The sequence below is a fragment of the Phyllostomus hastatus genome, unplaced genomic scaffold (assembly GCF_019186645.2).
Source record: "Phyllostomus hastatus isolate PE091 unplaced genomic scaffold, TTU_PhHast_1.1 phas_contig_137, whole genome shotgun sequence".
In the NCBI taxonomy this organism is placed as follows: Eukaryota; Metazoa; Chordata; class Mammalia; order Chiroptera; family Phyllostomidae; genus Phyllostomus; species Phyllostomus hastatus.
Window position 1 is genome coordinate 17,619,447 of NW_025333583.1, and position 27,401 is coordinate 17,646,847.

The following is a 27,401-nucleotide window of genomic DNA, read 5'->3' on the forward strand; positions in this document are numbered from 1 at the left end:
AAGAATAGTCACACATTGTTGTGCCACATTTTATGTTAAACTTGAGATTCTTTCACTGTAGGAAGGGAAAGAACTTTGTAGTTCTGCTAGGATATAGGTGTGTTAAGTAGGACACTGGGAAGGACAATCTACAAATTATCAGTTATAAAGGTTAGGTGGTTTCTCTGATTCTACGAATGGAGATATCAATGCTGCCTCAAAGTCTCAACTAAACATACTCTTGATGTCAGAAGGCCACTGTGTAAAACAGCAGAATGAGGCCAGCATTTGGTACAATGAAATGGTCATGTTAGCACTCATATTTCCCAAGTAGTCATTCACCTAGTAAAATAGCTTCAGCTCAATGAGTGATAAACAACCACTTATTTCATTCTCTGTGACTAATAGTAACGACTCTTTAGACAAAAAATAAACTGCCTTTCAAGTTCAAAGGAGCTGACAATATCTCAACTCAGAAACTAAACATCTGATGAATATGCCAGTGCCTTCAGGAAGTCACGTGCATGCTGTGACAAGATGGGTAGCTGAGTCTACGTAACACTCCATCTTGGTGCAATGAACCAGTTCAGGAAAGATGATGCGTAATAATGAAAACACAGGAAAACAATTTTTTCAGATAATGATGAGAAATGCCTTGCAATAGGTCTTAGTACATTGAGGAATTTTTCAGTGCCCAATAGTGGTATCCTCTGTTATCTATATAGTTTATTAATGATCTTTTGAAAGTGTAAGAATTATGTTTCAAGTCCACCAACTTTCCACTACTGAAATTCTTTCACTCTGATCAGTTAATGAAAGGAAGAGAGATGTTCAGTTGATGCTTGGAGTCTTGGCACCCACCAGAGGGCCAAGCACATAGTAGGGGTATAAGTAGTATTTGTAAAACATAGAATAAGCTACTGTCTTATCTATGATAAGTTAGACGGTAAGTATATAAATTTTTTAGTAACGCTTGCCTCAAAATTCAGTTGTGAAAAAGTGTAACTATTTGTTAACTCTCCCTCTTTGAGAACCCCCCATGTCCCATCACTGAACGCTCATCTCCTGAGATAAGGACAAAGACTGGATATCTTTAATCACCACTTTTATTCAAACAGACATCACATGGCTGCTGTTATGATACACTGAGAAGTTCACAAAATTACTGCCCCCCCCCACAAAAAGCATTGATTATAAAGAAACATCAGACAAACTCATATTGAGGAACATTTCACAAAGAAACTGGTTTGTACACTTCAAATTGTCAAGGTATTAAATACAAAGAAAGGCTGAGGAACTGCTCCACACTGAAAGATACTAAAGTCGTAACAGTGTGTGCAACTGGACCAAATCCTGGGCCTAGAGAGGACATGGTGGGATAACCTACAAAATCTGAGCACGGTATATGGAATAGAGAGTTATATCACATCAACATTAATTATATCATATCGATGACTCTGATGTGATGGTGGTAATGCAGGAGAGTAATTTGAAGAAAACATGTCCACCATGACAACTACCATCAATACTTCCTGGCTCTATAGCACACATAGACCACACATAGGATAACGGGCAACTTGGACATGACTCTCCGTTTGGTCACCTGCAAGCAATCCGCTGTGAAGGACTTAAGAACACACAGTAATGTGCTGATACTGAATATGAGAATTCACAAAGCACGGTGAAAAAACATCAAGATGAGCAGTAAAGGGGAAAAGGGTCAAAGGAAGAAAGCGTAAAGCGTTCAAGTATTAAAGCACTCAAAAGGCAAAGAGCGGTTGGTCTTGGAATTGGGGTAATAATCAAGGAAAACAGGTATGAGAGGTATAAACAAACAGCCTCAAGCCTATCATTAGCTTCTATCATTATCTGTTATCATAAAAACCACATTCTGTCACCAGCTTTATTAGTAATTATAAATACTATTCAACAAATAAGAAAAAATTCTGACGCATGCTACAACACGAAAGACCCTCGAAAACACTGTGGCAAGTGAAAGATGCCAGACACAGAACACCACATATTGCATGGTGCCATTTACATGAAGTGTCCAGAAAAAGCCAAACTGTGAAGACAGACAGAAAGTAACTGGTGGGCGCAACTGCAGATGTGATTGGGAATGAGGATTCACTGTGACCCCAATTTGATTACAGCACACAACAACTCATTTGTAATCTCAAATTTGAGGCTCCATGCCTCGACTGTCTTATTTGCTATTTAGTGATAAGTACAGTACCTAACTCATAAAGGCTTTCTGAAGATCAAAGGAAATATTGTAATTCAGGTTAAAAGCTTAAAACAATGCCTGGCAAGTAGTGCTTAAGAAGTACACACACATGCCCATCTTAAAAATGTAGAAAATAAAATGCATGTAAAAATGCAACACACATGTAATAAATTATAAACATAAGCAAAAAGTAAATCTATAAAGATTCAGCAACAAACTACAGTTCAACCTAGACCTATCCCTTAATCAAGGTAAATAGCTCAAAATACACTGGGAGGACTTTTAAAATATACTCATAAATGATAAAAACAAATAATACATATACTAGATGTATTATTTCCCTAATATTTAGGGCCTAAGTATAAGGAAATGTTGAGATTCTTCCTCAGCCTCTCATCTCCAAAAGTTGACATTTTGATGTGTAATTCCTTAATTACATGATTTTTTCAGTATTTTCCCTATTTTTTTCTATGTATAAAAGTCCTTTATGGAGAATGGACTTCCATGTTATCCTTTTATTCTATTAATTTTTTATTATAGAGTAGGCTGTTGTTCATCTTAATATAATCCTGGACCAAAAAACCCCAGAAGTCACTACACAGAGGCCAAAGGCACCTACCTCACTGACACACATATAGTCTTCGGTGTTTTCTTGCCCTTGACGACGTACGCTCTGGTGTCGGAGGAATGGAAGTTCTCTTCCCCGCAGGTGTCACATAACGATAGAGATACTGCCTCCTGAACTCAGTCCTGTTCACCGACTCTTTAAATGCAGGTACACAAAGTGAAGAGTTGCTGACCCATCACTCCACCAGACTAATAAAATACTTGCTGAATTTTAATCTTTTGAAACAACTACTCCATTGAACATGACCTGTATATCTTTGGTTAAACAGTATTGTCTCACCAGCATCAACGTTTACAGTCTCTATTACCTCTAAGACCATTTACAAAATGAACTTCTGTTTTGATCATTCCCTAATTCCTTAAGAAGTCCCAGAAAAAGTCCTAACATGAGAAAGTAGAGACAAATTTCAATATTTGATAAATTTCATCTTGATAACTTCGAAAACAAATTTACTCTTTAAATTGTATTATAAAAAATACATTAGTCTTCACATTAATTTTACATGGAAATATATAATTGTTTGAATATTTAAATATAGTTTCTCTTTACCAAAAAGTGTCACTCAAAGCCCTACTTACACAAATAATTTAGATGCACTAACGCAAACACACTTTACACAATATTGTCCACACACACACTGTTTAACTTGGAACACTTATAATAAAAATCTATGCAAGATACTGAACAAGTACAAGATTAATAAAATATTCATTGTGGCTGTAATTCAATTTTCACTATTAAAAGAACTTAATGCACTCTTGAATACGCACACACACAAAAAACATCCAACTGTTTTATCTAATCTGCAAATTAAGCCAAAGAGTAATTTGATAAAGGGGCGCATCATGTAACCTACCAAATTCTGAAAGTAATTCATTTACAATTTAACCAAATTTATAATTCTTACAAACTCATGTTTTCAAGCTTTTCTAAAATAATAATGATTACAGGAACTTAGGTAAACATTTCCAAAATGTTTTTTTAAAGCATTAGGACCGTATACTTTAATATTTTAGTAATATAAATTTTTTAATATAAACCTTCTCCTCTAAAGAAATGGAACTTAGAAGAGTTTCCAATGTGAAGAAGCTAGTAAATTTTCTTAGGTGTTTGATCATTTGAATTGTAAGAACTGTCCTCTTTGCATGGTGTCATCACAATAGATACGACACACCATAACTGCACAGTACACCACTTCCATGTGATGTCTCGCTCTAAAACTTACACTGGAAGTGTGCAGAATGACTGTTAATCATACTTGCTGTAATTATATATCTACTGCATAGGAAAAAAGACACCAATACCCACAAGTACAATATTTTTGTATGTTAGCTCTTCATTTACTTCCTAATCAGTAAGACAGTATCCTTTTTAAATTAAAATTGGAGAATTATTTTAAACTAGTGACACACAGTGATATTTTAAAAATGGAAATTAAAATAATATTTGTATATGAGGCAAGGTTAAAGTTGCTTTATAACTAGAAATATAAACATTTGTCCATTTTACAATATAACTACTGTTTTAAATTTAGAAATTAAAACATATCATCATATCACACTCGCAGGTTAAGTAATGGCCCCTGAAATAAAACTACATTTAGAAATCAACTGTTACAACACTATATTTAATTCTAAGATAACACATTTATATCTCTGAAATCATGGTACACTGATATAGCTTCAATCAAATATGGTTTATACAATATAGATGAAATTGTTTTCCTTTAACATTAATGATAGAAAAGGATCCAGAATCCTTGAAGGATAATTGGACACATCTGTACTAGCCCAACCAGTGTCCCTGAATAAAGAATCTAAATATACTCTGAGGATCTTAGACCTAAACTGCGTATCTTAACATCTTTTATTTGAATTATTAAAATAGCTAGCAACTTTAAGGAAAGCCAAACTAATGTACAAATAGAGTTTCTCACTTGCCAAATGGGCCTCCACTTGGGTTGTCAATTTTATTAGATTTTTTTGGATATCAAGATTATAAGTAATTTTTAATAACAATTAATGGTCTTCCCAAATTGCCAAACCAATAATTTTAGTTTGAGCTACTATAAAATAACATGGCAATGTCTAAAATATTTTAAAAGGTAAGGCCATAAAATCATCTGGACTTTCATATGAAACCACCAAACCCTTCAGGTACAGGTGGTGGGAAAGCATACTGACACTGGCAAGACCATTTTCCCCATACAGTAATGCTAAAGGAAAGCAGAGGTTGTATATTACAGAGATCATATATGTGCATGTATCCAAATGTGGAAAGTTAGAGACTTGCAGATCCATTTTAAATAAAGCAGGAGGAGTTTGTGCTATGTATATAAAATTACCAGGCAGTTTTTAAAATCTGGATTAAAGATTATGGAATCTCATTCTCTGGAATGCTTTTAAAAGAAATTCTATCTCATTTGTCAACTCCACCGAAAAGCTGAGACAATTTGTTATAATTTCTTCTTTTTAATTATCCAGTCAGGCCGTGGTATTGACAATGCCACCCTGAAACACACTGAATGTAAGTATATAGTCATTGTTACAATTTTTAAAAAGTAAAAATAAGATAGCACTAAGTGTTTGCCATTTTAATTCTTGCAATATTATAACCTACTGACATGAGGTACAATCATAAAAGATAAGTAAGAGGGACTTGATTTGGGGCAAGAAAATTATACTGTGCTAAATCATGTGACAAATTAAGATGAAGCTCTTCTATAGCAAACAAAGGGTCTTTAGAATTTTTTTAAAAAGACCTTAAACACTAATCTTAAAATAATAAAAAAGTTTTCATTATAGTATAATGAAAAATGATGTCTGTAGCAAAATAGTTGAAGATTGATTTTTTTTCAAAGTTGGGAGAGCTATGTGTACTAAGTACCAAATATATTTCAAACGAAGTTCTGAATCCTCAACTAGCTTTAATACAAATACTTCTGCTTTGCTTTACTGAGCAACAATTTGTGTAATAGTCGGGTCATCATTCTATCAGAATATGGTACCTGAGAATATAAACTTCTCAAATCATATATTTTAACAGGTTTAGGACGCTTTCTTTGTTTTTTTCTGGGGCGTTTTTTATGGCCCCTCCTCTTAGTGCCTGCAGTGCGGGAATAACCCCGCACAGGTTGCTTGGGGGAAGGGCTCTTTATAGCTCTGAACTGCTCTTCAGCACCAGCTGATGGTGCTGAGTTTGAAAGCAGTTTGGCTGGTCTCTTTGCCTTCTTTAACCTACTAACAACAGGTTTTTTCTTCTTAAGATGCATTCTAATAAAAGCCCTCCTAGACTGATATTTGCGACGCAAAAAAACAGAGTATTTTGAAATATACTTTCTAATTATATCACTTAGTTTGGTCTGAATCCAAATTGACTGTTTCTCTGATGTGACTCTGTTTTTTTGCTGGAGAAGTACTGGTCTGTAAATTTTTTTGAGTAAACCTGTCTTACTACTTGTCACCTTCCTTCTCTGACCTTTCTTTTTACCTTCTAAAGACTCATTTCTCACTGATTTTGGCGAGGCTTTGGCAGCATCACCATTTAAGAGAGTTAACTGGAAATTACTTTTCTTCGGAACTTCACTAGAATTCAAGATATCTGATTTTGCCAGAAATACAGAAGACCCACTGGCCCCCTGGTGTGACATTAATTCATGTCTTACTGACAATGTCATAAAAGGTGCTAAAGTAGAGCTTTGTACATGAGCATCGTCATCTCCTACACTGGGGTTCAGGTCACTAAAATGAATTTGAACCCAGTTATTCCTGTCTGACTCTGGTACTTCTATGTTCAGAGGAGGATTAATTACAATTTGTTTATTCAATGGGTCATAATAATTAAAGGAACTGGGTTTATACTTATACTGTATGCTAATGTCCTGATTGTTTTTGTCACTACGGCGCCTTATTTTAGAGAAGTTGAAGGATTCACCCTCCTTCAGCTTAATATTTGAAGAAAGAACATAGACTAAGGCATTGGGGTGCAAAGGCTTCAAAATGTTAGTGTATGATTCAAGAAACTCAACTGTTCCGATTTCGATTTTCTTTTTTGGTTTTTTGTCATTGTGTAAAAGTAAACGCTTCAGTGTTGGCGAGTCTTCTTCTTGTCCACTTATTCCTTTTGTTACTAGGTAACTCATGAGATTGGTTTGAGTTCCATGGCTGACTTTTACAGCCTGGCATCTAGAAGCCACTCGCCATGTTTGTTCATAAGGCCTCTTTTCTGTAGGATGATGGCTAGGTTTATCTAAGGCTACTGAAAAGTCATCAATATTGTAATCACAGTCTAATAGAACTTGAATAAATGCAGTGTCATTAAGGTCAGCCGAGGTAATCATTTTTTCTTCATTCAAATTTTTTTTTTTTACTTTCCTGGTCTCAGAGTCATCATCAAAGTAACAGTGGAAACGACCTTCCTTAAATTCCTTCACGAGAGCATTAATTTTCATGTCATCTTCTCTCATTATTTGAGACCACGTTTTCCCCACAAATGAAGGAGGGACATGAGGCAAGGCTTCAAGAACTGGTTCATCAGTGTTCTCCTCTACAACCCCCTTTGCTTTTTTCTGCTTCCTTACAGACTCAACCTTTGGAGCAGAGCTTGAATGGGAATCACGTTTCATTTCTTTCTTGTCAAAAGATGTCTTCTTAAACAGGTCTGGTTTATTAACAGCTTCTTGAGGATGGTCAGTACCAGACTGAAGAGAGGGATCTCGTTGAAAATTCACTCCAGAACCACAAGGTTCAGGGTTTACATTTCCTAGATCTCTAGGTTTTAACTTCAAAAGGTTATCTTCTTCAGCCATTTGAAGGATCTCTGACTCAGAAGCATTACATTCTATGCCAGAAACACTACATTCATGGCTCTTTTCTTTTAGGCTAGTACTTTCTGGATCTTTCCAAAAGTTGTCTTCACCGTCAGCTTTCTGCAGTTGATGAGTCACTGGCTGAGAACTTCCTTCCCATTTATTTCTTTTAGGACTCTTAGATTTACAGCTCTTCTCTTCTGGCTCAATATATTTTGCCATTTTTTTATCAGACCCTGGTGACTGGTAAGTCATGGACTGATGAGAGGGATCGATTTGAAAATTTATGTCAGCACCATAAGACTCACAGCCTGACTCTTCCAGAATAATATAGTCTTTTTTCTGGTTTACTACTTTGAAAGTCTTTCTGGATTGATCTGACACTGACTGAGGAGAGCCTTCACAAACATATCCTAGTTCAGTATCACAACAGTCACAGCACTCACCCTCTAACTCAAAACTTTTTGCATTTATACAGTCAATTCCTTCAACAGTCACTTGGGGTGAGTCAATCACTGGCTGACACGGAATATCAGAATCAGAAACCATTTCACAATCACTATCACCAGTCACCAGGTCCACAAGCAGCATCTTTTGCAGATTTGCTTCTTTGACTGACACTTGAAATTCATTTACTACTATTTGAAGAGGGACATCAGAATCAGACATTACTTCAGAATCACTAGTCTTTTCTTCCATGCCAAGATGTGCTACCCCCTGAAGGTTCATTTCTTTGCAAACCACTTGAGGTTGGTCAACATCCAACTGAAAATGAATACCAGAATCACATTTTATTTCAGAAACACTGGGTTCACAGTTTTTATTTTCTAGGTCATCATGATCCTTCTTTTGCAAGTTTATTTGTTTAACAGCCACAGGAGATTGATCAACCACTAACTGAACAGGAGCATCAGAATCACAACGTACTTCAAAATCACCTAGTTTATAGCTCTTGTCTCCTAGGTATATACAGTCTTCCTTCCAAAGACTCACTTTAACAGCTTTTTCCAGGTGGTCAGTCACAGACTGACGGGGATCATCAGAGGCAAAACTTATTTCAGGACCACAAAGATCATTGCTCTTATCTTCCAAATCGGCATGTTCCTCTTGCAAAATGTGTGGTTCTTCAATTGCTGACTGAAGAGGGACATTTGTAACATAAATTACTTCAGAATCATTGGGTTCATAGACCTTATCATGCAGACAAACATGTCCCTCCCTCAGAAGGTTTATTTCTGTGGTTGCTTCTTGAATTTCATTAGCCACGGAATGAAAAGGTTCATCAGAGTCAAAACTTATTTTAGGAGCACTAGGTTCAACAATCTTACCTTCCAAGTCCACAGGTTTCTTCCAAAGGTTGATCTCCTTAACAATTTCCTCATTTTGGCCGGCCACTGACTGAAAAAGGACATTAGAATCATACATAACTTCATAACTCTTAGATTTATCCCTCTTCTCTTCCACGTCAACTTCATCCTTCCAAAGGCTTATTTTTTTAACAGTTTCTCTAAGTTGGTCAGCCACTGACTGAAGAGGGTCATCAGAGTCAAAACTGATTTCAGAACCACAAGATTTATTGTGCTTATCTTCTAGCTCAATATGCTCCTTCTCCATAATAGTTATTTGAGGTTGATCAACTGTTGACTGAGCCAAGAAATCAGAATCCAAACTCATTTCAGAACTGCTATATTGGCTGTTATTGTCTTCCATGTACACATGACTTTCATTCTCAAGGTTTGTTTGTTTAACAGATGCTTCAGGTTGATCAGGCACAGATTGAGGAGAAACATCAGAATCCTGTATTAATTTAGAACCACTAGGTTTATCAACTTTATTTTCTAGGCCAATATCCTCTACCTTCCACAGGTTTGTTTTTTTAATCACTTCCTGAAACTGTTCAGTCAATGGCTGAAGAGGATTGTCAGAATCAAAATTTACTTTACAATTACTAGATTCACTGCTTGTGTCTTCCAGATCAACATGTTTTTCCTTCAATGGGACTAGCTGAGATTGCTCAATGACTGAATGACGAGGGGGACCAATATCCAAATTTATTTCAAAACCTCTAGATTCAGTACTTTCTTCTTCTGGGTCAACATGGTCCTCCTTCAAAACAGCTATTTGAGGTTTTTCAGACATCGACTGAGGAAGGATATCAGAACCCAAAATTACTTCAGAACCACTATATTTATCACTCTTGTTTTCTAAAACATATTCTTCATTCTGAACATTTACTTCTTTAACAACTATTTGAGGTTCAGTCACTGAATAACGAGAAACATCACAATCTAAATTTATTTCAGAACCACTAAATTCAGTGCTTTTACCTTCGAATTGAGCATGCTTTTCTTTCTGAAGCCATATTTCTTTAAGAACTACATCAGTTCTTTGAATCACTGACTGAAGAGGGATACCGAAATCCAAACTTGTTTCAGAAACACTTAATTCATTGCCTTTATCTTGTAAGTTTACATGTTCTTCTTTCTGATGGTTTACTTCTTTCACAGCTCTGTCAGGATGATCAGTCACTAAATGAGAAATATAAGATTTCAAAATGATTTCAGGAACATCAGGTCCATTATTCTTGTTTTCTAACTGTGCATGCTCTTCTTTCTGAAGGCTTACTTCTCTAATGGGATCTTCAGAATGTCCAATTATTGAATGAAAACTATCATAATTCAGACTTAATTCAGAACCACTAGGTTCATTTTCCTTACTTTCAAAGTGTTCCTTTTCTTCTTTTTGAAGATTAAGCCTTTTAACAAGTACTCCAGGAGAATTTGTCACTGAAAGAGGAGCCACATAAGAATCCAAACTTATTTCAGAACCATTGGTTTCATCATTCTTCCTTCCTAAGTGTTCACAGTCTTCTTTCTGAATGATCATTTCTTTAACAGCTACTTCAGGTTGATCAGTCCCTGAAGGAAGAGGTATATCAGAATCAAAAGTTGTTTCAGAAACACAAGATTCATTATTTTTATATTCCTGATCAATACGTTCCTCCTCAGCTACTTGAGAATGGTCAGCTATTGAACATGGAGGAATATCAGAATCAAAAGTTATTTCAGAACTATTTGACCCAGAGCTCTCACCTTCCAAGTTAATGTGCCTTTTTCTTATTTCTTCAACATCCAGCTCAGATTGCTCGGTAACTGACAGAGGAGGGGGGTCAGACTCAAAAGTCAGTTCAGAACTGGAGCACCCATAGCTCTTAACTTCCATGTCGACATTTAACTCTTTTGGATTTATTTCACCCAGAGCTCCATGAGGTTGTTCATTAGCTGACTGATAAAGAGAAGCATGAGAATTAAAACTTAGATCAGAAACGCTAGATTTAGCACTCTTATTCTGTGGGTCAATAACTACTTCTTGAGGATTTACTTCCTGAACTGCTACTTGGGGTTGGTCATCCACTAACTGACCATCAGTGTGAAAACTCATTTCAGGACCATAATATTCACAGTTGTTATCCACAAGGTCATTCTTCTCTTTCAGAAGATTTTTTTCTTCAACAGCCCTCTGAAGAGGTTCATCAGTCACTGTCTCAAGAGAGATACCACAATCAAGATGTGCTTTAGCACTACTAGATTTGTGGTTATCTTTCAGGTAGACATGCCTATCCTTTAGATTTCTTTCTTTATTAGCCATCTGGGGATGGACAATTACTGACTGAAGAGAAACATCACAATCAAAACTTGTTTCAGAACAGCTTGATCCATAGTTCACATCAACCAAGCCAATGGGAACCTTCTTCTGAAGCTCTGTTTCAGTGACAGCCACTGGGAGTTGGTCAGTCACTGACTGAAGTGGTAAAACAGAATCAGCACTTACTTCAGAGCTACTAGAACCATAGTTCTTATCCACCAAGTCAACATGTGCCTCCTTAGGAAGGTCTACTTTTGCAGGCTGTTGTCGGTAGTCATCAGTTGACTGAGGTGAGGTATCACAATCAAAATTCATCTCAGAATCACTAGAATCATAGCTTTCATCAACCAGGCGAATAGGCACTGCCTTCTGAACACTACTACCTTTAACAATTACATGAGTTCGGTTGGTGGCCAACTGAAGAGGGCCATCATGATCAGAACTTATTTCAGAAACACAAGATGTGTTACTCTTATGCTGCAAACCAGCATGTGCTTCCTTTGAAGGGTTTATGTCTTTAGCAGTCACTTTAGATTGGTCAGTAAGTAAATTAAAAGAGGAACTGCAATCAAAACTCATTTCAGAACCTCTTGATTCATAAGCCTTATCTTCTTGGTCAACTCTCTCCGCGCTCCAAAGGTCTTGTGCAGCCTCTTCAGGGTGATCAGGCGCTGACTGAGGAGAGCCACAAGCATATTCCATTTTGGAGCTCCCTGAGCTCCTCTGTCTCAAAAAGACTGACTTATTTAAAACTACATGCTTTTCTTCTTGGGTACGATTCATATTAGAAAACAATTTCTCATGGTGCTTTGGAATGGCATATTCAAAGATTCTTTTATTAGGAGGCCTATCAGTTTTATTTGGGTTGATTGCTGGCTTTGCTGTTAATTTGGAAAGAGATTCACATTTTAAGGAGCCCTCAGTACCCATAAAAGCATGAGATTTAAAGCCAGTTGACAAAGTTTTACCCCGAGATTTTACATCTCCCTGCAAAATCAATTTATCTGAATTTATACATACAGATTTCCTATTTGATTCTTTAGGTTTCTGATACAAAACTGAAGAAGTTTCTAGACGGGATGAGAGCACGGGATTTCTAGAGCCCCTGTCTTGCTGGTCAATGGACCTGTCAACTTTGTTTGGGTCACATCTGCTAACTGAATCCAAGTGGGCTGCTAGTGGTAACCTAGTAGTATTAGTTGTACGTGGTCGATCATAAGAACTTTCAGGTAAACGACTAGCAGGAGCAGTAGAAATCACTGAGGGATGTATTAAGTTTTGTCCATTATTTGTAGCTTGACCAACACCTACTGGACTTAATTCTTTCAGGCCACTCCCAATTTTATAAACAAACTCCAAGGGCTGCTGCTGCCCCTTCTCCAATTTTTGAATAACTGATGGTCGAGTTGAAACACCCTGTGTACATTCCTGAGATTTACTAGGTCTAGAATACAACTCTCCAATAGGTTCGACACTTTTGGTAGCTATCTCTCCTCTGGCTCCAGTAGCATCATCAGCCATTTCTTCAGAAACAGAATCATCTACAGGAGCCGCTTCAGAAGATGATGCATTATTCCTAAGAAGTCTCTCATTTTGTCTTGATCTAAAAAGAAAGGGAAAAATCATTAAAATATTCTAGTATTCACTTAAAATGTTTAAGACAAGACATAATGTTATTTTGTTTTTATCCTGGGGCAGATTCTTAGAGGACAGAGATTTAAGACCATCACACCAGACTGTATAATGTATTTCAGGGAGGTAATCGGTACAGAAGATGGAGGTAGCTCTACCAATTGCTACTTAGTAAACACAAATGGCTCCTAAATATGAGAAATATGTAAATAAAGCCATGCATCACTTTTCAGATATCAGAACAATAAATAGGAAAGTTTAACACAAGTTACTTAACCTTCTTTAGTTTCCTCCTTCCAAAAAAATACATGAATCTTTTTGTTTTTTAAATATACTTTATTGATTATGCTATCACAACTGTCCCAATTTTTCCCCTTTGCCCCCTTCCACCCAGTAGCCCCCTCCCTTCAGCAAATCCCCCACTTTTTCATGTCCATGAGTCTTGCACATAAGTTCCACAGCTTCTCCATTTCCTACACTGTTCTTAACATCTCCGTTTATTTTGTACCTACAATTATGCTTGTTTTTTCATTTGTTAAAGTATATTCTATTGATTATGCTATTATAGTTGTCCCATTTTTTCTCCCCTTTATCCCCCACCACACCGCACCCCCTCTCCCTAAAGCATTCCCCCCTAGTTCATGTCCATGGGTCATACAGGTAAGTTCTTTAGCTTCTTCATTTCCAATACTATTCTTAACCTCATCCTGTCTATTTTGTACCTACCGTTTACGCTTCTTATTCCCTGTACCTTTTCCCCCAATTCTTCCCCCTTCCACTCTCCAGATAACCCTCCATGTAACCTCCATTTCTGTGATTCTGTTCCTGTTTTAGTTGTTTGCTTAGTTTGTTTTTATTTTTGTCTTTTTAGGTTCAGTTGTTGATAGTTATGAATTTGTTATCATTTTACTGTTCATATTTCTCATCATTTTACTGTTCATATTTTTCATCGTTTTTTCCTTTAACATTTCATATAAGGGCTTGGTGATGATGAACTCCTTTAACTAGACCTTACCTGGGAAGCACTTTATTTGCCCCCACATTTGAAATGATAGCTTTGCTGGATAGCATAATCTTGGATGCAGCTCCTTGCCTTTCATGACTTTGAATACTTCTTTCCAGCCCCTTCTTGCCTGAAAGGTTTCTTTTGAGAAATGAGCTGACAGTCTTATGGGAACTCCTCCATGGGAAACTCTCTGCTTCTCTCCCACTGCTTTTAAGATTCTCTCTTTTTCTTTAACTTTTGGCATTTTAATTATGGTGTGTCTTGGTGTGGTCCTCTTTGGGCCCATCTACTTTGGGACTCTCTGTGCTTCTTAGGCTTGTATATCTACTTCCTTCACCAAATTAGGGGAGTTTTCTTCCATTATTTTTTCAAATAAGTTTTCAATTTCCTATTCTTCCTCTTCTCCTTCTTGCATCCCCATGATTCAGATGTTGCCACATTTGGAGATGCCCTGAAGTCTTATTATACTATCCTCATTCTTTTTGAATTCTTGTTTCTTCTTTCTGTTCTGGTTGAATGCTTATTTTTTCCTTATGTTCCAAATCGTTGATTTGAATACCAGCTTCCTTTCCTTCACTGTTGGTTGTTCCCTTTAAATATTTCTTCATTTCACTTAGTGTAAACTTCATTTCTTTCTTTATGTTGTTTATGTACTCATTGAGTTCTTTGAGCAACCTGATCACCAATATTTTGAACTCTGATTCTGAAAGGCTGGTTATCCCTGTTTCATTTAGTTTTTTTTCTAGGGTTTTGTCCTGTTGTTTCATTTGAGCCATATTTCTGTTTCCTCAATTTGTCAGTCTCCCTGTGTCTGTTTCTGTATATTAGTTAGAGCTGCTTTAACTCTCTTAGTAGCATAGTGTGTTATAAAAAAGGCACCTGTAAATTGAGTGGGGCAGGGCTTTAGGTAATAGCCATGGTGGAGCAACCCACTTCACCACTTTGTGGCTGTAGGTGTGGGGTGGGCTCAGAGAGGAGAGAATGCCGCTGACTGGCTTCTGGAGGTTGGACCAGTACTTGCCCCATTTCCAGTCACTTCACCCACTATGCAAGGGCACCCTTCCAGCTGTTGCCCTGGTGCTGAATCCCAGAGTGGGTAGATTTATGTACATTCTAAGAATGTGTAGACCCTATAAAGGCATTTCCAGAACATCCAGCAGTTTTTCCACTGACACAACCCCCACTGGTTTTTACACCCAGAAGTTATGGGGATTTATCCTCCCAGCACTGGAACTCTTGGCTGTGCAGTGGCCTGGGGCTGGGATCGCTTGCTCCTAAGGTATCCCTCCCACTTTTTGTCTACCACATGAATGTGGGACTGCCTACTCTACCACCACACCTAATCTCCTCACCTCTCCACCTGTATCCATATCTCTGCCCCTCCCACCCATCAGGATGAATATGGCTTCTTTAAATCCTTGGTTGTTAGACTTCCACATAGTATGATTTTCTGACAGTAGTGGGCGTTGTTTGTTTTGAAAGTTAGTTGTAATTCTTTTTGTGGTTGTGCAAGGAGGCAAAGCATGTGTACCTCCATCTTAATTGAAAGTCTTCCTTCATGAGACTGTTTTGAGAAGTAAATTAGTTTTTGCATGTAAAGAGCTTTTTAAAAAGATTTTATTAATTTATTTTTAGAGAGGAAAAGGGAGGGAAGGAATTAGAGAGGGAGAGAAACATCAATGTGAGAGAGAAATATTGATTGGCTGCCTCTCATATGCACCCCAACCAGGGACCAAACCCATAACCCAGGCATGTACCCTGACCAGGCATCAAACCCATGCTCTTTTGCTTTGCAGGGTGACACCCAACCAACTGAGCCACACCAGTCAAGGCAAAGAACATTTTTTTAAAAGTCTGTAAAATAGTAATCATTAACTATTAATTATTTTAACACATTGTTTTGGCAAAGCTGCAATGACCGGCACTTTAATACATTATTGGTAGGAGTATAGATTAGTTTAATCTCTATGAAGAACAATTTGGTAATATCTACTAAAATTAAAAATACCAAGAGGAGTCTAAAGCGACATGACAAGTTAATTTAATATAATTATCCTGGATGGGATCCTGAAACAAAAACAAAAAAAATTAGGTAAAAACTAGAGAAGTCTAAATAAACTACAGAATTCAGTTAATGTATTACACTGGTTCATTAATTGTAACAAATGTACCATACTAATGTAAGATGTTAGTAATAGGTAACTGGATGGGGGGTATATAAAGATTACCTGTCCCATCTTCCCAAATATTCTGGTAATCTAAAACTATGTAAAAATATAGTCTATTTAAGACAGAAGGAGCTTAAGACATGCATAGGAAATGAAGAAGCCAAAGAACTTTTAAGTACAACCCATGGACATGAACTAAGCTGGGGGGTGAATGCTAGAGGGTGGGGTGGGGTGGGATGGGGTGGAGGGGGATAAAGGGGGAAAAATGGGGCAACTATAATAGCATAATGAATAAAATACACTTGAAATATATATAGCATATTTAAAATAATAAAAATTTAAATAGATTAACACCTAAAAAACACCTTTTTTTAAATATCTTTTAACTTGAGAGATGCCATAATTGCCTAAGAGAATATTCACATATGTGTTGGCTACATGCAACTTTTTAAAAAATGTCATAGATATTACTAATGCTTTCCCCCCTCCAAATTATAATTGTATTAAGATAATGTTTTTGGCATTTGTAAATTTAAAAAGCTAACCCTGTTATCAAAATAATATCATGATGGGGCAAAAAAATCCCATAATTTTCATACTTCTGAATTCTAATCAATAAAATTGGAGTACAGTAATCACTTTACCCTAGTTTTTCAGAAGCCTGTAGATTATCTCCATTTGTCTTAAAGACGATCACAACGTTCTCAAAATAAAATTAACTTTGTGTCATTTGGCTAACAAAAGAGATGAAGAAAACAAAGACAAGCATATTCATAAAATCCAATAAGTTGGCAGAAGTCTCAAAAGGGTTAGGAATCATCATTTATATGCTTAGATTCATATCAATATTTTTGTTTATGTGTATGTTTGAAGTTAACAACTAAAGTACCATCTGTATTTCTACTGTTTTAAACTAATTTTATGACCAAAAAAAAAAAGCCCTTCAAAAAATCTAATGACTAGAGGTTAAAAAGCTACTCTTTTCTATAACCCATGCTAAAAAAGCAACATTTAAAAAAACTATCTATAAATACAAGAACTGTATATAAAAATCTATGACATGTCAAAATGGAAACTTCAAACTTTTAAACCTTCCATTAAAAAAGAATTAGTACACATACATTAACTAAATGAGCACCCAAATGAGAAAGAATAACCAAATTCCTCCCCCAAGAGCCAAAGAAATAAATTAAGAAAAACCAATAAATAGGAAGCAAAAATAAAGCAAGAGCTGATTTTTAAGAAGGCTAAAGTGTCTAAACAAGAAAGCAAGACAGAAAATTTTTTTAACTTTTACTTAGAAAGCTTATAAAGATAATTAAACAATGTTGTATTGGCATAGGATTTAAAAAACTCAAGGAAAGAAAATTGTATTCAAAAATCAAATATACAGATACACATACAATCTAGGAATTTAGTTTATGTTGTAGGTGATATTATAGATCAGTGGATATAATTAATATAAATTTATTAAAAAATAAGTAGAAATGCTGTCTCACACTACAAATTTTTAAAATTCCAGGAAGTGCCCTGGCTGGTGTGCTTCAGTGGATTGAGTGAGCACTCAATCCCGGCCTGTGAGCCATTCTGTAAACCAAAGGGTCGCCGGTTCAATTCCCGCTCAGGGCATATGCATGGGTTGCAAGCCAGGTCCCTAATAGAACATGCATGAGAGGCAACCACACACTGATGTTTCTCTTTCTCCCTCCCTTCACTCTCTCTAAAAAAATAAATAAAATCTTTTTTAAAAATTCTGGGAAGATTAGAAATATTTAAAAGAAGAAACAAGGGCATAAAAAAAGACATAGAAAATAACATAAATGGAAATTCCCCTTAGATCTGATCATATCAAAATGTTTAATTTCTGTATCATAAAAGGGACACACAGTTGAAAAATATGGCAAATTCTGAAAAAATATTTTTAACATCTTTAAAATACAAGGAACTGGTATCCATAAGTATTGCATACAAATCCAAAACATACAAAAACTTCAACAGAGAAATAAGCAAAGCATATGAACAATTCAGAGGATAAATATATGGCTAATATATATGTGAAGAGAGAAGTTCTATTTAACTCATAAATAATTAAAGTAAGAGATATACTTTTTTTCGCCTACTATGTTGGGAATAACAAAAGGAGATTGCTGGAACCCCCGTGCTGACGAGACTGGCAAGGAAGGCGCCCTCTCTTCCACTGCTGGTGTCTGCATACAAATACAAACTGTACATACTGTGCATGTTACAGTGTCTTACAGAACCTGACTATTTCACTCTGCTGTCACCAGTGTTTCTGTCACTCGTCTTTTAAAAGCTACTTGTGCTGGTATCTTTTTCCTGTGCTTAATCTTGACATGCTTATCAAACGCCTGAATGATATATAATTACTTACTGCCCTAAAACTTTTACTGGGAAAAAGTATTGTATAGTCCATATCTTTCATAGTGAAATGTGCTACTTAAAGTAGGAAAAATTAAAAAAAAATTGCAAGGGAAAATTACTAGATAAAATTTCACATTATATTCCCTGACTCAAAGATTCACTTTAAGAAGCACTGACACGTTATCACAAATATCTACTGCAATGTATACCTACTATGCACTAATCTTACTCCATTCTGTTACTTTACCTGCTTTCTTGATAATGATACGGGTGGTGCCGCAGTACATCCTGCAAGAAACGTTCCATCAAACTACTGGAGCCCATCCGTTGTCTGTTCTGTGCGGTCAAGTATCTGTGCTGAGGACTAGCCATATGCTATAGGGAAGAAAGAAATGGAATGTTTTTAAATGGGTAATACTCAGCATTGAGAGTAGGAGCAGAAATTGATATACCCTTTCTACAAAGAAATTCTAAAATATACATCTAAAAGCGATAAAATTAACTCTCCCTTAGATACAATACTTACATCTCTCTAAATCTCTCCTAAAGAATCACCTTAAATGTGGATTATTTATGCAAAAAATGACGCTTATCATAGATTTATTATCTGCCTCCCCATGTTTATAATGGCATTAAAAAGTACATCTTTTTCAAAAGGCAAAGGTGTGGAAATCAATAACAAAACCTCAGCCTCAGTATGAATTTAAGTGACTATTAGATAATTAAACAAAACAAATGCCACTAAACAGCAGAATTTTTATATATTACAGACCTGTGTTTGATACCATAAAAGTTTAGCACTAGCAGCATCAGAACTTCATTATCACAACTTCACCTATGACACAATTATGAATATAGATACAGAAATCTTCAACAAAATACCAACAAACCAAATTCAGTGACATATAAAAAGGATTATATACCATGGCAAAGTGAAATTTATCCCAGGAATGCAAAATTAGTTTAACATCTGAAAAGCAATCAATTATAATGGCTACAGGTTGAATTCTGTACCCCACAAATGTATATGTTAAAGTTGTAACTGCCAATATGACTATATTTGGAGATAGGGCTTTTAGGGGGTAATTAAATCACATCATAAAGAAAAATTAACTCAAAATGAATCAAAGATCTGAATGTAAGAGCTAAAGCTATAACATGCTTAGAGAAAAACACAGGCATTAATCTTCGTGATCTTGGATTAGGTAATCTTTATGACACCCACAACACAAGCAACAAAAGGGAAAAAAGCTAAATTCAACTATAGCAAATTTAAAACTTTTGTGCATCAAAGCATAAAATTGAAAGTCCTTACCTTACTTTACAATGTCTTACAGAATCTAATTCTCTGAATTCTTCACCTGCCATTCAATACCCACTCCCACCACCACCCTACTTCCACTGCGGCCACACTGGCCTCCTGGCTTTTGGGTAGCACGCCAACCACCCACCTGTCTCAGGGTCTCTGTCCTTGCTCTCTCTTCCCTCTACCTAGAGATTCCTCTGCCAGAGATAAGCAAGCCTGGCTCCCACAGTTCATTCAAATCCCAATTCTAATGCTATTTCCCTAACCTTACCTAGCCACCCTATCTAAAATTGTACTCCTTTGCTTATTTTATTTTCCTTATAACATTTATCACAATCTGACATGTTGTGTACTAAATTTATATGACTATTTTCTGTTTTATTGTATTGTAAGCTCCATAAATAAAGCGACCTTTTTTTTGCTGATGATCATGTCCCTAGAACCTTAAACGTGTCTCTCAACAACTAGGTTCATGATCTGTTCCATGAATGGATAAACTGAATAAAATGTAAAAAAAGAGGAAGTCACTGCCAACTCCTTTGAGGCATGATTACCATATTAACAGGATCGTCTCACCTGCTCCAGATTATTGTACCGCACACAGCAATAGCTGCAGTATCCTTGTCTGTTCTGCATGTTGAATAACCAAAGTCAAAAGGTACTGTCGTTGAATACTCAAACTGAAAAAAGAAATGGCGAAATCACAATAATTCTTGCTATCACAAGGAAACTTGCTATGACAATATTAGAGAACAGAAAACCACTCTTGAGTCCTACCCACTCTTATTTCTCATAATTATGAAAATAGATAAGACTTCCTTCCACATGAGCTATGAAATCAATCCATGAGGGGAGTGGAGAGGATAGCTATATATCTAACACTGTAGTTTGCTGCCAGTAATTGAAGCCTGGGTGACTAGGTTTTTAACTTGTTAGTGTATTAGGACTGATGCAGTATTGAAGACTACCTGACTCAATTTTAAAGACAAGTTACTCTTTCTAAGTTATTATTATAGTATATTTAACATACGCTAAGGAGGCTCATGAATTTTCCCATTATATTTCTACACAAAACCCCAAATTACTTAAACAGCCAGTGTCATATATAACATCCAATTCTCTCTCATGAGAGTATAGATGCCACTTGTATTTTCTGCTTAGTCCAGAAACAGATTTTGAAATAATTTACCCAACAAAGCTGCTGAAAATCAAAATAACAACTAATTTAGTCTCTGAAACACATGACATTTCTCTCTGATAATTACATAAACCAAACAGATGAGGAATTTTTTCCAACTGGTATAATGAGATTTCGCTACAAATAGTTTCTAAGTTTCTACCCCTTAAAACTATAATCCTCCAACATTATACACTGCAGTGGTTTCCAAACCAGAATGAAGATCAAAATCATCCCCCAAAATTCTGATTTTGTAGAGCTGAGATGGAGTCTAGATTTTAGGAATTCCCAGGTAACTCTGATACACAGCCAATTCACCCACTGACACAAAGTATGTATGTTGATTACTTCAGTAACAAAGTCCACACAATACAGTTTTTGCTTTGTATTCTTAAAGTTAAAATAGAACTGTAAGAAATAATTTTATCACCTTTTTAATTCTAATTATTTTAAACACTGTGCGTTGGAAAATATAGAGAGAATGATCCTATAAAGTATTATGAATATTTCTGATAAGAAGGATGACCCCACAACAGAAAAATAATTTACCCATTAAAATCAATGGGTAAATTTTCATTTAAAAAATGAAATCAGAGCTTCAAAATCTGTAAGATGAAAACAGAAAATAGCTTCTTTAAGTCAAAAAGCTGTAACATTCACTTACCTATTACTTTTTATTATGAAAAACTTTGACTCTTTGACTTCCCACACTTAGGAAGAAAATGAATCAACTAAAACCAGCCTCTGAAATAAAGAATATATAAGAAATTACTTGTAATTTGGTCCTAGTTCCATTACTGTACTTCATTCATAATCTGAAGCCACAACATGAAACAAGCTTCAAGATGCATTTACAGACACAGTCATTTTCAGGTTGAGAAACCCCTAGAGCCTAAACGTAAACTTTGAAAATCACTAAATAAAAAGCCTTTATTTTAAAGTTTTTTTTATCTAATGTGCTTTATTTAAAATACAATAAAAACATTCACTGAACAAGAGGCAAAGTGAAAGTATAGATCTACTATTACACACACAAAATTTAAATGCTTCAAGTATTTTTAAAATCTTTAACCCTTATGTCCTTCAAGTCCCATGGCACCCTCACCTGCTGCTTCCATCATCTCCGGTGTCATGGACATGCTACAATGACCGTGAGCGACAAGGAATCAGAAGCACTTGGCATTTTGTTTAAATTCACATGCTAGGACCCCACTTGAAAAACGCAGTGAATCACAATCTGCTGGGGAGAGACAGCCCCATGCATATTATGCATATTTAAAATGCTCCCAGATGGCTCTTCTATTGGTTGAACCAATAATGTAAGCCATCTTTTTAAAATACTAATGAAATTCTTACTTAAAGGCATCATTTCTTCGGGGTCTGGGACTCTATCACATTGTACGACTGAGTAGGTCTTCTTATATAAACTCTGAATTCTCCCAGGACCTGATATGTTTACAAAGTAACAAATCATTTACCTTAGCAGAAAAGGGCAGGTACTTCATCAGCTATATTAGTCCTGGCAAACATCTGTAAATTAAAATAAAATGATTTTTTAAAAAAGATAAGCTCTGTAATGTCTGCCCTTGGCCCAATAAACACCTCCAAGTCATATTTCAGTTTAAAAAGTGACACAGTTAGGTTTCTAATAGTAAAAGCAAAAATATTAACCGCTGAACACCAAGCACTTCATATACTATGACTCACTAAATCCTGCACGACCTCCTAAGATACTCCGGAGCCCAGGAGCGGTGACGGCCCACGGCCCACGGCCCACATAAGCCGCGTCAAAGACATCAGATCTCGGGGTCCGAGAATAGCGGCTGTGAAAAAAAAAGTGAGGCAGAACTGTGCCACTAACGTTAAGAACAAAGATACCATCGACCCCAAAATAAACTGCATGAGAAACTTTTAAAAGAAATATCCACATGAAATTAAGTTTGGTTTCTTGGACTCATCACCCAACTCTCACCGCCTGTATTAGTTCTAATGAAAGATACTGTCAATTATGTATCATCTATTCGTATTTATTGACACTTCAGACAAATTATCAATTCTTTATTTTTCCACATGTGGTGGGCAGTGTGTTGACTATATTATCCAGGCTCACTGGTTACCAAAAAATGCCAGTGCTCTGACTCAAAAGAGCTGGTGACACCAATGTATAATCAAAGAATGGAATCAATACATTGAGCACGTATCCTGTGTAAGGGTCCACGGTGGGAGGTTTAAGAGACAGAGGAAAATACAAGACAAGCTTCTTGCTCTTAAGAAGTTTAAAACGGAAATGGGAAATTCATGTAAAAAATACCGGGTGGGATCTGAGAATTGCATAGGCACAAATAATAAAGCTGACCGGTTTTAACTGGAGGGGCCAGGATGTCATTGTAGGTATGGTTTTTTTAGTTGGGAATTGGAAAATGGGTAGAATTTGCTTACACAAAGGTCAGAAAAAGATATTCCAAGTCACAAAAAAGCAAAAGCACAAAAGCAAGAAAGCACAAGGTATATTTGGAGATAATCAGTTGACAAGTACAGATAAACCCAGGGTTTTGTTGAAGCATTCACGGACAACAAAGCAAGAAAAGATGATTTGTGTGTTGACATGATAGGGTTTAAAAGCAGACTAAAGAATTTAGACCTATGGAAATATTCTGAAAAGCAGTATACCACACTCAAAGACTGCTTTAAGAAAATTCTGGAACAATGGTTCTTTCCTACTCAAAGGAGCTTTTTTTTTTTTTTTTTTTTGCAGGGAAAGGAATGTTACTGTTAAACTCTTCAGTACCATTTCTTAAAATATTAGAAAAATTAGTTTATATCCAAAATATCTATGTAAGAATCTGTATCCCTTAGAGCAAAGATTTAGGCTCATTATGAATGCAAATAGAAAATACAATCTTTTCCTTTAAAAACATGACTTTTATTATTTTTAGTATAAAAGTGAAAAATATTTATTACAATGCAATTATAAAACTAAAGAAATAAAAATCATAAAAATTGGCTGTAATGCCAGTAGCCACCATTAACATATATTATATACTCTTCTTTTTACTAAACATGTTTTTATAAAAATGGAATGATACCATTCAATCTATTCTATAGCCTGTTACTTAACCATGTATGAGAAGCACCTCTATACATTATATATAATTCATAAATAGAATGCTTAATGATTGCATAGTATTTCTTTCATCTTTTTAGTGTAAGACAAAAAAAAGCCCTCTTGTCTAACAAGACCGAGTAATTGGTAATTTTTTTAAAAAATAGTCAATAAGATGATTTCAAAAATACATACACACATAAACTTACTATTTTATCTAAGTTAAAATATAGAAATGTATATATGTTTGATTTAAGGACAAATTGGGCTGTTTTTGTTTCACTGGGGGGTTTTTGTGCATAGGACAGCTCGAGTTCCACATCATTTTTTTTCATTCTTTCAAAAACTCCATCGTAATCATACACACTCAACAAGTTTCCATTTTCTTGTTCTCTAAAGCAGAACAAGAACTTAAAGACATTCAAAACTGAGAGCACTATTAGGACTGCTTAGGGTTTTGTCCAACCCTTTGCAGTTGTCACACCCACTTAAGTATTTTTGCAAAAGCCTCATTTTTAGTCCAAAGCATTTATTTTTCATAACTATAACAATGCCATAAAAATGACAATGCTCACACTCTTAGTTCACTGATTTATGTGACATTTAAAACTGAGGAAACGATCCGGGGCAGACTCTGAACTGAGTGAAAGAACTTCAGCACAACTGACTCAAAAATGAAATAAAATTGCATTTATTTTCTTGACACGGTTTCTTGCACACCGGAGACCTGTACTTATTGTCGAAATGAGTTCAGAGTTGTCGTGTGTGAGTTTCTCAAGCTGCCTTTGGCATTGGAAAAAAAGCTAACCAGAATCTTTCTGGGAAAAAATTTTCAACAGCCTGACAAGAGAGACACCGATTTACTAGGAAAGACAATAGAAGGGCATTTGGTCGACTGAATAAAATAATCTAAATTACCTGTCTAGGAATAGGGATACGATTGGGGAGCAATTACAAAACAATGGCCAAACAATATGTTACAAATCCTCGCTCAGTGTCCCTTTCTTTACAATGTTAAACTGATTTTCAACTTACCTCTGGTGACAAGCGTTATCCTGGATACTTCAGTTCAGTCTTATTAAAGTAATAATGGTTAGCTTTTAGTGAGTACTTAATCTGGGCCAGGCACTGTGTCAACAATTTCACAAGCATTTTGTCATGTGGATATCAAACAGTCTTTTGAGGTTGGTGTTTTGATATCTCCCACTTTACAAATCAAGAAACTGAGATTTAGAGAGAAGCAGCATCTTGTTCCAGGGCACACACCCATGACCAGTGTAGTGGGGATTGGACCCTGGGTCAATCTGAGCAGTTTGTGCTCTTAACCTTTTAACTGCTATAAAATGCTTCCTCTCTGCATTTTCAGGAATGTAATTACTTGTTTTAATATTAGGTGAAAACAAATAATTAGGAATATAATTTGCCGCAATAAACACTGTCACATATTCCAAAGAAGAGAGTAAAACTGATGTTTGGCTTAATTGCATCATTGCTCCATTCTCCGAGCCGGGTGCAGACAATACCTTGCATTAGTGACTCTAAATTAAATATCGTGTTGAGCAAAAAAGAAAACAACGGTGTGGTGATTGCTGGGGAGAGGGGGGATATAAAGGGACCAAGTGGTAATGGAAAAATACAATAAAGATTCAATGTAAGAAAATAAATAAATAATTAAACATCAAGACACAGGAAAGCAATACATTTTATATCACAATCCAGCACACCCACACGCAGGTATACATGCACCCCCCTCACACACACACAGTTTTGCAAAACAATACCCTCATGATGTGTAATGTAATGCATTCCGGTATTTTCTATGCTATTTTATTTCATTTTTTAAAAAGTGCTAATTATGAGTCACCAAATTAATTTCACAATTTATCAATGGATTGAAAACTGCCATTTGAAAAAACACTGCTTCAAAATATTAAGCAGAGCAAACAATATTTTATAGACGATGGTTGTTACCCTGAATTCAGTTTATTTCTATCCAACATCTTGGCCATAACTGCGATACTTTATCAAATCTTTAACAAGTGTCTTTACTAAGGCTGACCACTGGCCAAGGCGCAGAGAGAAGAAAATCACTGCCTTCTACGCTTTGGGTCCAGGTCAGTGCAAGTTGAGAAGGCAGTGGAGGGATGTTTATGCATCGATGTAGAAAAGTCCTCAATGTAGTAAAAGAAGGGGTACAGATTTCATTAGTACCCCAATTATATAACACACGGATATAATTTATGAACCCCAAATAGTTAATAGTGGCTCTTGAAGATGAGATTGCTATAGGCTTTTTCAGCGGGTTTTTTCCTGATAGTACAAATACGGTTTGCCACAAAAAAAATAAATATAATTCTATTCTGAGTGTAAAACAAAAACGTTTTAGTTCCTTGAGGGCCACTCTCTCTTTACGCATTTCTTCCACGCGCTACCAGAATCACCGCGTCGGATAATGTCAGGAGCTGGAAACGGCCTTTTCAGAAGCACGTAATGACAACGGCGTAATTTGACCAGATTTACACAACTGTTGCACGGCGATAGTAAAATAATCGTTAACACAAAAACCTAACGTTTCCAAAATAAATTCTAATTGCAGGAGGCTGGTAAAGGCCTAGTTCTGGGGGCAGCTGGTCACAGCGCAAGGCACAGGGGGAAGGGGATCTGTAGACAGGTGGCTCCAGATCTCAACCCCACCGATGCCCCGTGCAATTCCCCGAGGGTACAAAGCCCTAAATCCGACCTCCGCAGATTTCCCCGTCTCCAGGGCCCAGCCCAAGGCCTCGTTCACCCGGCCCCTCCGACCCAGGACCCCGACAGAAGCACAAGGCTGCCCGCGCCCCACCTCCACCCCACGTCCCAGCCACCGCGATCCCAGCCCGGAGACGCCGGGCCCGCTCGCGCTGGAGGAGCAGGAAGGGACCGGGGTGAGGGGAAGCCGAGGACCTGCCAGGCGGGTGCGGGAGCCGGGCGAGCGGTCCGTACGTCCCTCGGGAGGAAGAAGGCGCCCGGGGCGCGAGGCGAACAGGCCCCACCCCCGGCCGTGCACACGGAGCCCGCGGGCGTCGCCCGGGCTGCGCGCCGACTCGGCCAGCCCGTCCGCGTCCGCCCCCGCCGCCGCCGTTCTCACCTCCGTGGAGGCAGCCCTGATTCCTTCCGGGCCTCGGTAGAGGCCGAAGACCGGTGGGCTCGCTCCCTTCCTATTCCGGTTCCATGGCGGTGCCCAGACCCCCGAGCCGTCCAGAGCGCCGCGGCCGCCTGCGCCTGCCGACTGCTGCCCGCGGAGCCAGATGCGAGAGCCACCAGCCTCTGCCGCCTGTGCGAGAGGAGAAGCGAAGTGAGAG

General features: G+C 36.9%; 1 protein-coding gene across 1 annotated transcript; it reads right to left on the reverse strand.

The window, feature by feature from the left end:
• Positions 1-1,084: 1,084 nt before the first annotated feature.
• On the reverse strand, positions 1,085-27,401 carry ZDBF2 (zinc finger DBF-type containing 2). Its single transcript, XM_045855262.1, has 9 exons — positions 27,188-27,401; positions 22,665-22,780; positions 22,436-22,487; positions 21,622-21,701; positions 20,357-20,460; positions 18,722-18,849; positions 11,473-12,889; positions 10,734-10,926; positions 1,085-10,559 (listed from the first exon to the last, which is right to left on the reverse strand). The coding sequence occupies exons 5-9, from the start codon at positions 20,414-20,416 to the stop codon at positions 5,761-5,763; spliced, it is 6,597 nt and encodes a 2,198-aa protein (XP_045711218.1). The 5' UTR covers positions 20,417-20,460; positions 21,622-21,701; positions 22,436-22,487; positions 22,665-22,780; positions 27,188-27,401; the 3' UTR covers positions 1,085-5,760.